The 12,714-nt window shown below is 38.3% G+C and overlaps 1 protein-coding gene across 3 annotated transcripts; it reads left to right on the top strand.

The window, feature by feature from the left end:
* The first annotated feature begins 648 nt into the window (after nucleotides 1-648).
* LOC116207674 lies at nucleotides 649-11,307 on the top strand. Of its 3 annotated transcripts, none has more exons than XM_031540728.1 (15): nucleotides 649-1,042; nucleotides 2,147-2,296; nucleotides 2,439-2,555; nucleotides 2,639-2,723; nucleotides 3,947-4,055; nucleotides 4,129-4,196; nucleotides 4,274-4,399; nucleotides 4,469-5,409; nucleotides 5,621-5,824; nucleotides 5,939-5,999; nucleotides 7,071-7,184; nucleotides 8,480-8,593; nucleotides 8,699-8,785; nucleotides 9,797-9,872; nucleotides 10,790-11,307. In XM_031540728.1, the coding sequence occupies exons 1-14, from the start codon at nucleotides 930-932 to the stop codon at nucleotides 9,821-9,823; spliced, it is 2,316 nt and encodes a 771-aa protein (XP_031396588.1). In that variant the 5' UTR covers nucleotides 649-929; the 3' UTR covers nucleotides 9,824-9,872; nucleotides 10,790-11,307. The 3 variants fall into 3 exon arrangements, with proteins under 3 accessions (XP_031396588.1, XP_031396587.1, XP_031396589.1); XM_031540727.1 differs by having other exon boundaries at nucleotides 10,805-11,307; XM_031540729.1 differs by having other exon boundaries at nucleotides 10,859-11,307.
* Nucleotides 11,308-12,714: the final 1,407 nt, after the last annotated feature.

Below are 12,714 nucleotides of genomic sequence, written 5' to 3' on the forward strand. Positions count from 1 at the left end.
GTGACAGTTTTAGAAAGTCAGATTAAAAAATTATTTTTTTAACACCGTTTTGTCCAACAAGGCAGCCACGTCAGACATCCGTTAGTGACATTGACGCTTGGGACTAAATTGATTGACGGAACCCCAACGTTTAAGCGAAATTGATGGCAAAAATTGATGAGGGACTTAAGTGGTGGCAAGGTGCAAGTAAATGAATGACAGTGATGGTTTTCTCTTTTATTTTTTAATGACTTGGCTCTTCATGTCAATGCCATTTGGCACCGTTTGTGACATCGCATGTATTAATTGCCGCATCAATAAAACTAATAACAATTTGGATGAATATTAGATGGAGTAAAAAATGAGAATTTATGCATTTTTTTTGTCAAAAAATTATGCTAAAACTGAATAAAAAACAAATTTGGCGATTTCTGGATCAGCATCCCTAAATTTTATTTAACAAAATACCGCTTTCTTTCACCCTTACGTACCATTCATGAACCAGTTAATCTAGTTAGATCACTATGGTCCCGTGGTGGGGCCCGCAACTACCACTAACGTGATTCCACGCCCCAATATGACGCTCCTTTTGCGAGGGTCCAGAAGGGCATTTTGGTCAGATCAAGTCAAATTCCCAAACGAAGGGGAAACAAACTTAAAACAAAATCCTGTCGCTGTGTTTAGGTTTTCTTCCCTTTCCTCCTCCTCCTCCTCCATCTTCTTCTTCCTCGCTCGCATCTTCTCTCTTCCTCCAATTGCAATCTCCAGAGATCGAATTGCTAATTGTTTCGCCCTAAATTATCAGTTTTTTAACCAGGAAGCTTCGCCGATCGGGTGTCAATGGCTGCCCATCTGTCCAATTGAGCTCTCTGTGGGAGTTTCCTATTTCATCTGAAGCTATGGAAATGACGCCGGCGAATTCTCTAGCATGAGGTTTGGTAGGGGAAAGGATGAGTGGCTCATTCTTGTCGGACTTGGCCAATGCTCCATCGAGCTCGGTTTCGCATCATCAGCAGATGCAAGCCTCTCAGGCTGTTCTTGGGCACTCCACCTTACGTCAGAGGTAAATATGGACCTCGATCGTTTTGTCTATTGGCTGGATTCGGTAGTTCAATCTAATTGTGGGACATGGGTGGACAAATTAGATCGAATTTGGGTTATGTCGTCTTAATCGTGGCTGATTCGTTCCAATTTTCTGCGGTATCCGGGTAGCTCATATCTTTATAGTCGTGATTAGGATTGGATTACTTTGGAAATCATTCAGTTTTCCAATATTAGCTCATTTGGGTTAGGGCAGTGTCGCTTTATCTGGACATTCCTGCATTATCTAGCTCATTTGGGTTTGTAAGATACAGAGTTTGTATTCTGAAAAGAAATTGCATGGTTGGGTTGATAGGAAGCTTGTTTTGTAATACACAGTCCCGTTCTTTTGAGTTTTTCCTGTATTCAAAATGATTAGCCTGAAATTTTCTGATGTCTTAATTAAGGAGATGTGTTGTCTGGTCTCGCAAGTGGAGATTGTGATTGCTCAATCTAAAATGCGGAACTGATTGTGGGGCTCAATTATATCCGAGCTTATATGAATCTGCGATATCCACGGTTTCGTTGAAATTTCTATTAATGGGTGTGCAGTATCGATTGGAAACGCTTGCACATAAAACTATTAGAATAGGAGCTCAGGATTCGGCCTCCCTTCTTACTGGGGTGAAAAAAAAACTACTAGATAGTACAGTTATCTTGCTTATAATATTTTCTGTATTTCAGATGCTACCTATATTGCAAAAGTTGTGTTTTGCTTGGATGCTCCATCAGTGCATGCTCATTATATCCAAATAATGCATGATCTCTTCCGCTTTGAATGGATTACAGTGATGTGCCTCCCTATGTTTTTTGTTCCCATTTCGAAATCTTTTATTTATCATGCTTTTCTAAGCTCTTGTATATATTAAAATTTCTCCCTGCCACTTAATACAGGTAAAATGGTCTTACTGGAAACATATTACCGTTTGATTTTGAAGTTAAGAACGGTCTATGTTCGTTGCTGCCGCCTCCTCTATAGCTGAATTATCATAGAAAAGGCACATTTAGCATTGCCAGTATCTATTACCTCAAAGAGCAATTATAGTGATCCTCTTATATACCTTCTACATTTTTTCTTCCCTGCCAGTGGTGCAAATGTCTTTAAAATTCTAGCGCAGAGAGAGTTGTCTCCTCGGACAAAGCATTCGCCGAAGAACTTGTGGGGAGAATCTTCGCTCTCTCATTTTCACCAGGGTAGTGAAGCACATAGAGATGCTAGACGTGCTCTAATTTCATGGTGATTCCTCATTCTTTAGGCTTTTCTTGTGGATTTTTGGTTTTTCCTTGTGTCAGATGGACGTTTTGAGGGTTGCAAAAGTCATAGAGCTTCTTTGCTAACATTTTTTGATGGTGTATTTGTTGACATGTTCTAATTTTAGGGTGGAAGCGGAGTCATTACAGAATTTATCTGCTAAATATTGCCCATTGTTACCCCCTCCAAGATCAACAATTGCAGCAGCTTTTAGCCCTGATGGAAAAACACTTGCTTCTACTCAGTAAGTTCTAAATGTTGTTTTGTAAGCAGTTTGATGGATGATCAACTAGTGGATCCGTCATTCTTATTTATTGTTTTTGGCAGTGGAGATCATACAGTAAAAATTATTGATTGTCAAACTGGGAGCTGCTTAAAGGTGTTGATTGGTCATCGGAGAACACCATGGGTGGTAAGTTTTGCTATGTTCACTTTTCTTATTGAATGTCCAATCTCTCGTAACATTTCATTTGACAAAGTGCAAGGATGATAATTGTCTGTATATTCTAATCTAGTTTTACGGTTGAACTGCTGGTCAGAATGAGTATTTCAATGATCCATTTGTCTACTCTTCAATTTATAGATGATGACGAAAAATAGAATTTGAATTTTTACTTCGAGCCTTGAATCGTTAAAAAATTACCACTTGTATTGCATAGAAATTCATGGTGGTATTCTGCTGAGGAGAAATTTCATAATCAAACGCATAGCTAAGTTGGGAAGCTTCTGTATTGTAGGATCAGTGGGAGCTTAACTATAAGATTGATATGCTCAAAGTGCTCAATTATGTCAATTTATAAGTGTGAATTTGAATTGGTAGCTTGAAAATGCAAAGATCTGTATGTATCTCATCTTCTTTTCCTTTGTGTGGATAGGTTGAGCTGGTGGTCTAGCTATACCAAGTTGAAGGTGTGAGGGATGGAATAGAGAATTTAAAAGCTTAGATATAGTTTTATGATGTGATATGAAACAAAGGAAAGAACTTACTTTTCTACAGATAAAATAATTTAATGAAACAGAATTTGTCCCCTAATTGATTCAACATTTGTTTGCCAGCTGTTTGATATAGTTTAATCCAAGAGGTTCATCTTGATTAGTTGTTTGGCTTGATCTGATGTTTCTTTCAATCAAAGGTACTTTGTGAGTAACATTTCTAGGAGACTATTTTCATACCATGCTATTTTATGAACAGAAGCATGTATATGCGTTTATGTGACAGTACACTTTTGATAGTAGAACTTCTGTGTGCTGAGGCTTGAGTCATTTATGTAAAAATGTTCTGCTTGAAATAAGAAGGTTGACATTAGATTTGCAGGATGATATTGAATGTTTTTTCTTCTTGGACCTTTTCTTTCTAATATCTTGGTCCGCAATCTGTAGACATGTTTTTGCATTGAATCTGCTCTTTTTCCGCTGCTGCATGCACGGGCTGTCATCCTTTTGCTCACCCTGACATTCGGTGGTACACCATTGTTTCTCATATCCAGTTGATACCTTCTTCACACAACTTCTTGAGAGTATTTAACAATTCTGTTCGCAGAAAGATCATTATAATTTGCAAAAACCCATTTATGCCATCAATCACACTTTTCTACATTGTTTGATTTTTATCTGAAGAGCTAGTGGAATTTTCAGGTGAGGTTCCATCCTTTGTACCCAGAGATCCTTGCAAGTGGCAGTTTGGATCACGAAGTTCGCCTTTGGGATGCAAATACTGCAGAGTGCATAGGATCACGTGACTTCTGTAAGTGCTGTAGGAACTCTTTTTTTGTTTCAACAATGTTGGCTAGTTCTCATTAATCTTCACCTATCTGCAGACCGCCCTATTTCTTCTATTGCTTTTCATGCCCGGGGAGAGCTTCTTGCTGTTGCCTCCGGTCATAAGGTTGAGGCTTTTCCAAATTCTTCGTCGATTACAATCTTTTACTTAATTTCGACTCGTTGACACCAATTTTTTTTCAGTTATACATATGGCACTACAACCGAAGAGGGGAGGCTTCATCACCTGCTATCGTTTTGAGAACACGACGTTCACTTAGAGCTGTCCATTTTCACCCACATGCAGCTCCATTTCTTTTAACTGCAGAGGTTTGTTTTAGTTTGATATCAAATCTCTTCATTTCCCCATACATGCCATTAATATTATTGTACTTGCAGGTCAATGATCTTGACTCTTCTGATTCATCAATGACACTTGCAACTTCTCCTGGTTATTTGCACTATCCCCCTGCCACGGTCTATTTCGCAGATGCTCACTCCAATGACCATTCTGGTTTGGCAGATGAACTGCCGCTTATGCCTTCTCCATCAATGATGTGGCCTTCCATTGGTAGAGATGATGGAAGAATATCTGTGCAGCGCATTGATGGGGATGTTGCCTTAGTCAATGGACAGCAGAGGGTAGATCTTTCTGCCTCAGTGCGCCTTCTCACATACTCAACTCCATCTGGGCAGTATGAACTTCTTTTGTCCCCTATTGAACCCAATAACCCTCCTTCCTTGCATGAAGAGACGGGACCGAACCCTATTCCTAGTGACATGGAAACTGAGATATCTCAAACTGCGGTAGAAAATGTAGAAGCTATGGATGTACAAACGGAGGGAAGAAGCAACCAGCATTTGCCTTTTGCTGATTCAAGATACTGGGAGCTGCCTTTCTTGCAAGGATGGTTGATTGGTCAAAACCAAGCTGGTCCACGTGTTGTTCAACAACAGACAGCTGGAGCACATGAAACTCCATCTGTGTTTGGTGATGTAGGGAGCCTTGGTCCCTCTTCAGCAACACCTAGTGGTATAAACCCATCTCGTCTTGCTGGAAGACCTTCTCCTAGATATCGTTCTTCACGATCTAGGGCAATTCCTTCAGCTGGAACTGGTGAAGGTCCTGTTTATGGCAGTAGTGCTCATGATGAAAGTGAAAATCAAGCTGTTGTCAATAGACTAAGATCTGAGCTGGCTGCATCGCTAGCTGCAGCAGCATCCACTGAGTTACCTTGCACAGTGAAGCTAAGAATATGGCCACATGATGTGAAAGATCCCTGTGCGCCACTTGATTCTGATAAATGTCGCTTGACTATTCCACATGCAGTCCTTTGTAGGTATGTTTATCAGCTCTCACACTTAATTTTCTTAACTATTCAGGGCAACTTTAAGCATCAACAATAACAAGTGATACTAACAGCTTCATTATTTTGACATCTTTGATTTGGACACGAGGTTTGATCTATCAATCTATGCTGAGTTGATGCTTTAAAAACTTGAACAGAATAAATTTGCTCAAATTCTTACTCATCAGAATTGTCTTTTCAGTGAAATGGGGGCTCATTTTTCTCCTTGTGGGAGATTTTTGGCAGCCTGTGTTGCATGCCTGCTACCTCAATTGGAATCAGATCCTGGACTGCATGGCCAGGTCAACCAAGACCCTGCTGGGGCAGCAACTTCACCAACAAGGCATCCTATATCAGCTCATCAAGTTGTCTATGAGCTTCGGATTTATTCTCTGGAGGAGGCAACGTACTGCTTTAACCGTAGCTTATCAGCGTCATTTGATCTTACCTTATTGACCTACTGGTACTTTTCTTAATACTTCCATTTGACTTAATACGCATAACTTTTTTTGTCGTTCAGATTCGGTTTGGTGCTTGCAGCACGGAGGATAAGGGCTGCCCATTGTTTAACTTCAATCCAGGTTGGTTAATAGTGCTCACTGTTAGGCAATCGACCTTGCTGTATACTTTCTGCCTCTTGAGTTTCTTCACTATCTTATGCCTTGAGTAGAAAAGTAGTAGTCACCTATTGCTTCTTTGAAAATTGAGAGGTTGGATCACACCTTTGGGAGATGTTGTATAGTAAAGCCTCTTTAAATTGTTACCCGATGCATACCTTATTTTCGTCCAGAACTGAAGAAACTACCTAAACCTTGGTGAAAGTGGTCCTGAACTTGCAACTGTTGACAGGTTCTATGAGTTAACCACAAATTTATTGAAATGAATTTTTCCTGATTTTTTTTCATTATGAAGACTGCATTTAGCTCCAGGAATTAGTTATTTTATTATTATTATTATTATTTTCCGTTTTACTATTTTTGAGAATCGGGTAGCCAACAGAACTTATTTTATCTAAATAATCATCCACAAACACCCCCATTAATGTGGCCATTGTTAGACTAATTCCGTCTACTTGCAGCAAGACCAGGTTGTCTAAGAACGTAGACCATGTTAGGATCTGGCATGGGTGGGAGGTGGTCGATCGGGCCTCCTCAATCCCTCTCTACACCATTTTATCATAGATCCAGTTTAGGTTAGAGAGGGGTCGAGGTGGCTCGCCATGACCTCATCCCACCCAAGACATGTCACCAGCATGCTGTGCCACCTCAGTTGAACTGCTCTTGGCAGGAGGTGGCTGCTATCAAGCCACTTTGATTCAGATATTTAGGTTGTAAACTCAGAGAGAAGAAGGGGAATCGAAGGATTTTGAACAAAAATGGGAGAGATGAATGGACCTGTACTGACAAAGCAAACATGGCCTGTCCCATTTTTTTCCTTATTCTTTTGATAGGCAATTAAAGCGGTGACTAGTGATAATAATTGTGGGTTGCACTTGTCTGGCAATCAGATTCTTAAAGGAGCTTGACATTGAATGGAAGAGAATTAAAATGCTAGTGATGAAAAAGCAGCCCAAACTACTATGGACGCGACGAATGATTGGTTTGATGCTCTTCGTGGGTTATTATTGAGCTCTTCATTCTTATCTTATGCAGTTCTCTCCGACTTCGGAACATCTATTACTTGCCTATGGTCGTCGTCATAGTACCCTTCTCAAGAGTGTTGTTGTTGATGGAGAGACTGCAGTGCCTATTTACACTATATTGGAGGTAATGTTTAATAGCTCTTCACAGCTATGTAATCTGTTGTTTGGATATAGTGCTATGTCGAGACATTTATTCATCAGATGAAAAGTGGAAATTAATTTTGTTTCCAGTAATTGAAAGAGGCATCAAGAGTAGAAACTTGAATTCAAAATTCGATTAAACTACTTTGACAACTTGAGCCATCTAATAGTTCAAATCTTGATTTAGGTCTGATCTAAACAAAATTGCTGAAATAATGACTTATTCTCTTGAGAAAATAAAGTTTTTTAGAAATATAATGAAATTGTTGCACTTGAACATGGACGGTTGATTGATGCTTGAAATGTAGTATAAATTGAAGCAGCGTCAAGAATCTCTCTAAGGTTACGTGTGGTTCGCTAGGATTTAGTTGGAATTGAATTGAAATTCCGGCGAAATTTTGGTTGTTTAGCTGGTGGGAATAGAATTATTAGGAATTGAGATTTCTTTATTGGGTGAATTGTAATAAAAGCAAATATCAGAATGCCAAAGTCCCCTATTATTAATACTGGCAAATATTAACATAAAAAGTATTTTAAAATTGGGAAAGAAGAAAAACAGAGCCCTGTGAGCAGAGCAGGGCTTGTTGGTGCACAAGCCCCGTCGGGTTTGCGAACCCAGCTACAATGCTTGCGAGCTGCCCAGAGGGCTGGAGATCCCCTGGGCCAGATCTGGGTTGGCGAGGTAAGTTCTAGCTACCATGAGGCTAGATCTGGCTTCACCAGCTCAAGAGCTGCCAAGAAGGGTAGGTCGTTTCGCCGGAGTTGAATGTTTTGTGGCAGCTAGGGTGGAGGGCTCGGGGAATGGGAGTGGCGGGGTTTTGAGAATTCAATGAATAGTTGAGGTTATATTTTTAAGCTGAGCTTCTGTTACACAATACAGGGTTAGTAATACTGCCAAAGAGAAATAACACTCATGGAGGTTGTAAGTTTCTGTCAGTTGGGATGGAATAATGGGAAGGTGCTTCAACTACTGGAAAGTTGTACGGTTACCACTGGGAAAACTTTAGGGGAGTATCACATCCTGATCAAAACTTATAGGAAGACTTTGGCATTGAAGGCCATCACTCGTTCCCTAGACTCTTGATGTGATGTGTTTCATCAGTCTTCCATGTGTTTCAGAGCATGACTGAGCTTTGTTATTGCTCCAGTTCACAATATCTTGTTTTCATTTGAACTGCATTAATAGTTTTTAACTTCGGATGATACTACTGAATGTTAGACAACATTGGTGGTTTGGCAGACCTGTATCTCTATCCTAAAACTTCACTGCATGCTCAGGTGTACAGGGTTTCTGATATGGCACTTGTCAGAGTTCTTCCCAGTGCAGAGGATGAAGTCAATGTTGCATGTTTTCATCCTTCAGTGGGAGGTGGCCTTGTCTATGGGACAAAGGTGAGTAATTGATTGATTGAATAATTGATACCTGGTAAGTGCTTCTGTAATAATTTTTCAATCTAACCTTTTGAAAAATTGGCATTTCTTGTATGTAAAATGCAGGAAGGGAAGCTAAGGATTCTCCAGTATGATAGCTCTCATAGCATGAATTCAATGTTACCTGGTTACCTTGATGAAAACTTTGCGGAGGTGAGAACAGGACATTCTCTATATGGTGTTTTCTGGCTTGCTTCTTTGATAATTTGAAGGTTGCTTCCTGTGCTTCCTTTAAAGTTGGTTTTCTTTTGCCTTTTTTTTAAACATTTTTTAAAATTTTAACGGAAGTTGATTTAATGATATTTAGCTTGCTGGGATGCATTGAGATTTGGATTTTTTTGGCTCATCTGTATTGACTCTAGAGAGTTGCAATTGTTTGATGAGGGATGGGGATGTACAATCTGAGTGACTCATCTATTCTTAGATGAGATAAACTTCTGTTCGGTGGCTCTTAAAAGGAGGATTTTACAGAGGCCAATTAGAGACTGCCATGTTGCAAGTTTTCGGACGACTATCGGCGACGAAATAATAAGAAACTTGTTAAATAGCAAGATACTTGTTATTTAATAAGAAACTTATTGTTTTTGAATATAATAAGATATTTGTAAAATAATAAGAAACTTGTTATTTTGCAAGAAACATATTATTTTGAAAACAACAAGACTCTTGTTACTTGTTAAATAGCAGGTTACGTTGCCAAATAGCTAGAAACTTATTTTTTTTGGAGCCTCTGTAAATGTGCCACTTCCTAGGCACTCCCATTCTTAGATATAGATGCTCAGTGTCAAGGAATGTAAATTCAGTCGTTGACTGATTTTTCATTTTGATGTAGAGTATAATCCTTCAAACCATTTTTCGTAAGTTGAAGTTCATTTTTTTAACTTAAAGTTATTTCTAATAATCATATCATTATGCCATGGCCTTTTTTTGTTATCTTTGTTCATTATCGTTTTTCCTCTTCACTACCATTTGTCTTTTCTAACTTGAATTCATAAGTTTATGTTGCTTGGAACAATTCACGGAACTCTGAGTTTGCATTATGACATTGTGAACTTATTTTTCATTGTTGGTTGGTTTTAGGGGGATTAAGTTGGATGTGTGTACTGAGTGCCTTCTCCATGCATCTTCCTTTGTTTGACTTGGTCTCATGTTTTGATTTTATAGGTACCCACTTATGCCTTAGAATGCTAGTAGCTGGTAGTTGCTGCATATTCATCAGATGTTCTACTCGGCATGGAAGGTCTGTTATCTTCTTGTTCTCATATATGTGAAAATGTGATATTAAGTCACGCTTGAGTACAAATAGATGATCTATATGAAGCTCTTAACTCCACATTAACATGTCACTTTAATCTCTGTCTTCTTTGGGTCTTTCAAAGGGAAAATTCTATCCAATCCTCTTACCACATGTTTGGGAGAAACACAATTTGAATGCAACTGCGTTCAGATATAATTTATATGAAAAATTAAGAAAAAGTAGATCCGATTTTCCGATAACCCCTAATCTCTCATGTACCCCCAACTCTCAAGTGGAATTTCTTCCTTCTTCGCCCTTCTAGGCCTGGAAAGGGCTAGTATTAGCATAGGTAGATGACTCAGAAAGGGTATATAATATGAAGCGAAATTTTTGGTGGCACTGATTCTTCAGAATGCCATCTGCAGTTGGTAGCTTTATTGGGTACTAATTAAGGTCATTGCCGATCAAGGTGGAATGGCTTTGCCAATGAGGGACATAAGTTAAGATGGTCTGATAATGCAGAAAACTACTTATGTACTTGGCTTTATGAAAGGGATTTGTCAGTTGGAAATGTGTACATATATATATATATATATATATATATTGGGATAAATGTGTACAGATATTAATGCAAACTATGATGCTTAAATAAATTTACGAAAGTCATTCTCATTGAACTTTTCTGAGATGGGCCAAAACCTAAATCACAGGCTTCAATTAGGAATATAGAGAGTTGACACCAATAGAGTACACAACCTAGAGATTTGTTTTCCCCCTTTACAAGTCGAAGAAAGATAGAAAGCAAATCCTGTGCTGAGGAGAATATGTTTGTCAGTTGGAGTAAAGTGGAAAATATCAGTCGTGTTTTTATACCATCTTATATTCTATTGAAGTGCATTGCGTATTGATAAAGTTGGTAGTTTTCATATCCTCAGGATGGGATGCAGTGTTCTCGTGCTTTTCACCGACTGCTTCTCACTCCGTTCCAGGGATGTTCATTATCTCGTGATGTTCATTTTCTCATGATGGTGAAACACATGGCAGATTTCGTGTTCCTGGCAAAATGCTCAACATGCCATTGAAAGACAGAGCCCGTACTTCCACTTCCCTTTTTCATTAAGGTACATGCTGTCTAGATCCTTAGGAAGACAAATCTAACTTGGGAGCAGTTGGGTTAGCGGGAATAGAAGGTACCTGAGGTCCTTTGTTGTTGTATAATGGTGTATTCTTCTTTCCTCCTCCTCTTTCTTCTTCTTCTTCTTCTTCTTCTTCTTCTTCTTTTAAATTTTTATATATATTTCATTGAGGATTGTTAACAAATACGCACTGCAGGTGTTTCAACTTTCTTGCGTTGGTATTTACCCGCCAGCCCCTGGTGGGGTCACAATGTAAACAATGTCAGTTTCAAATTCTAATGAAAGCGCTATTTTCCAGAATACCCTCTTTTGCCTGCAGATTAGAAGATGTTTTTGAGATTTGAGACGAAGAAGCCTGCGAGCATTGGGTTCACAGCCTTACTGTTTTCTTATTCAAAGTGTTTTCTGGATTTTTGAGTGAATTGGAAGGATCTCCTTGGTAGGCTACAAAGTCGGTCTTTAGGTTTTTTGGTTCTGGATTTCACATCATAAGTGCTTGATTTTTGTTGAACACGGACATGTAACCCGTGCAAAAGAGAGAGTTCAGTAGAACTCATGGTTAGTCAATGAGCTTAGGGAATAGTTGAATTGGTGCTAAGTCGTAATCACTTTAACCCCTTTGGATAGAGGGAAAGGGCAGAGAGTAAAATGGATAGGCAAAAATCCTATTCCTGGTTAATACAAAATTTAGTGTACCCGTCTCGCCAGATCTCCTTGCTTCTCTTATGATACAATCCTCTTTCTGCTGAGCCTCCTCTCTCCTCGGTCCGCAGCACAGAGACAAAATGTAGGACCAGTGTCGGAGGATTTTCAATGCGAGATCTAAAAACACATCTTTCCGTGGCACTGGTACTAAGTACTCCATGGTTCGGGGCTTTAGCAGGTCTATTCATGGAGATCAATCGATTATTTCTGGATGCGTTGACATTGCCTTTTTTTTCATTCTAGTTATTGACATGGAAAGGGGTGAGGAAGATTAGAGAGAGAATCAAAAGATCTGTGACTAATCCCTCCCCTCTTTTCTTTTAGATAAAATAGAATTAAATACAATTAAGTAAAATAAAGAAGGTAAGTATGGTAAAACAAGGCAAAGACAGAAAAGTTCTCGTTACAAAAGATCCAATCCTTTGATCATTAAGAAACACCGACAAAAGGAGAGATCTTTTACAAGATATGATCTATTTGTATCTAAAAATCTTTTTAAAACCGTCTTAAATTAAATCTTGAAGGTTATTGTCATTCATCCAGTAAATTTTTTTTTTCATTTCATCAGATTATAATTTTTTTGACATTCATTATATAAAAAAGTGAATTATATAAAAACATCACGAACATTCAATCATGTCTTAAATTTATTACGGATTATTTTCAATTATCTCTCAAATTTAACATAAAATCACAAAATATTATTTTAGCTTTTATACATCATACAATTCTTTTTTGTTGAACTTTCAATTGATTTGGAGATGTGGCTAGGGGCGAATCAAGACCTGAGAGCTAATGCGTGCAAACTGTAATATATTTTTGTGTTATGAAATATTATTTTGATAATTTATAATTTCATAGTATTATTAGTAATTATCGCAAATAAAAAGTTACAAAAATCAATCATAAAATTTCGAATATATTAAATTATATTCTAGCTAGTTTTTACTGTTTTGCATGGGTTTAATGCGCATATTGTTTTTACTCATTTTCTTATAATAAGA

This window comes from Punica granatum, chromosome 5, assembly GCF_007655135.1.
Source record: "Punica granatum isolate Tunisia-2019 chromosome 5, ASM765513v2, whole genome shotgun sequence".
In the NCBI taxonomy this organism is placed as follows: Eukaryota; Viridiplantae; Streptophyta; class Magnoliopsida; order Myrtales; family Lythraceae; genus Punica; species Punica granatum.

What these genes read in the sequence shown, in the direction of transcription:
- LOC116207674 (XM_031540728.1), top strand. Translation starts at nt 930, where the DNA reads ATGAGTGGCTCATTCTTGTCGGACTTGGCCAATGCTCCATCGAGCTCG. An exon ending in AGACGTGCTCTAATTTCATG is followed by an intron (nt 2,297 to 2,438) that starts GTGATTCCTCAT and finishes TTCTAATTTTAG; the next exon opens with GGTGGAAGCGGAGTCATTAC. An exon ending in AAAACACTTGCTTCTACTCA is followed by an intron (nt 2,556 to 2,638) that starts GTAAGTTCTAAA and finishes TGTTTTTGGCAG; the next exon opens with TGGAGATCATACAGTAAAAA.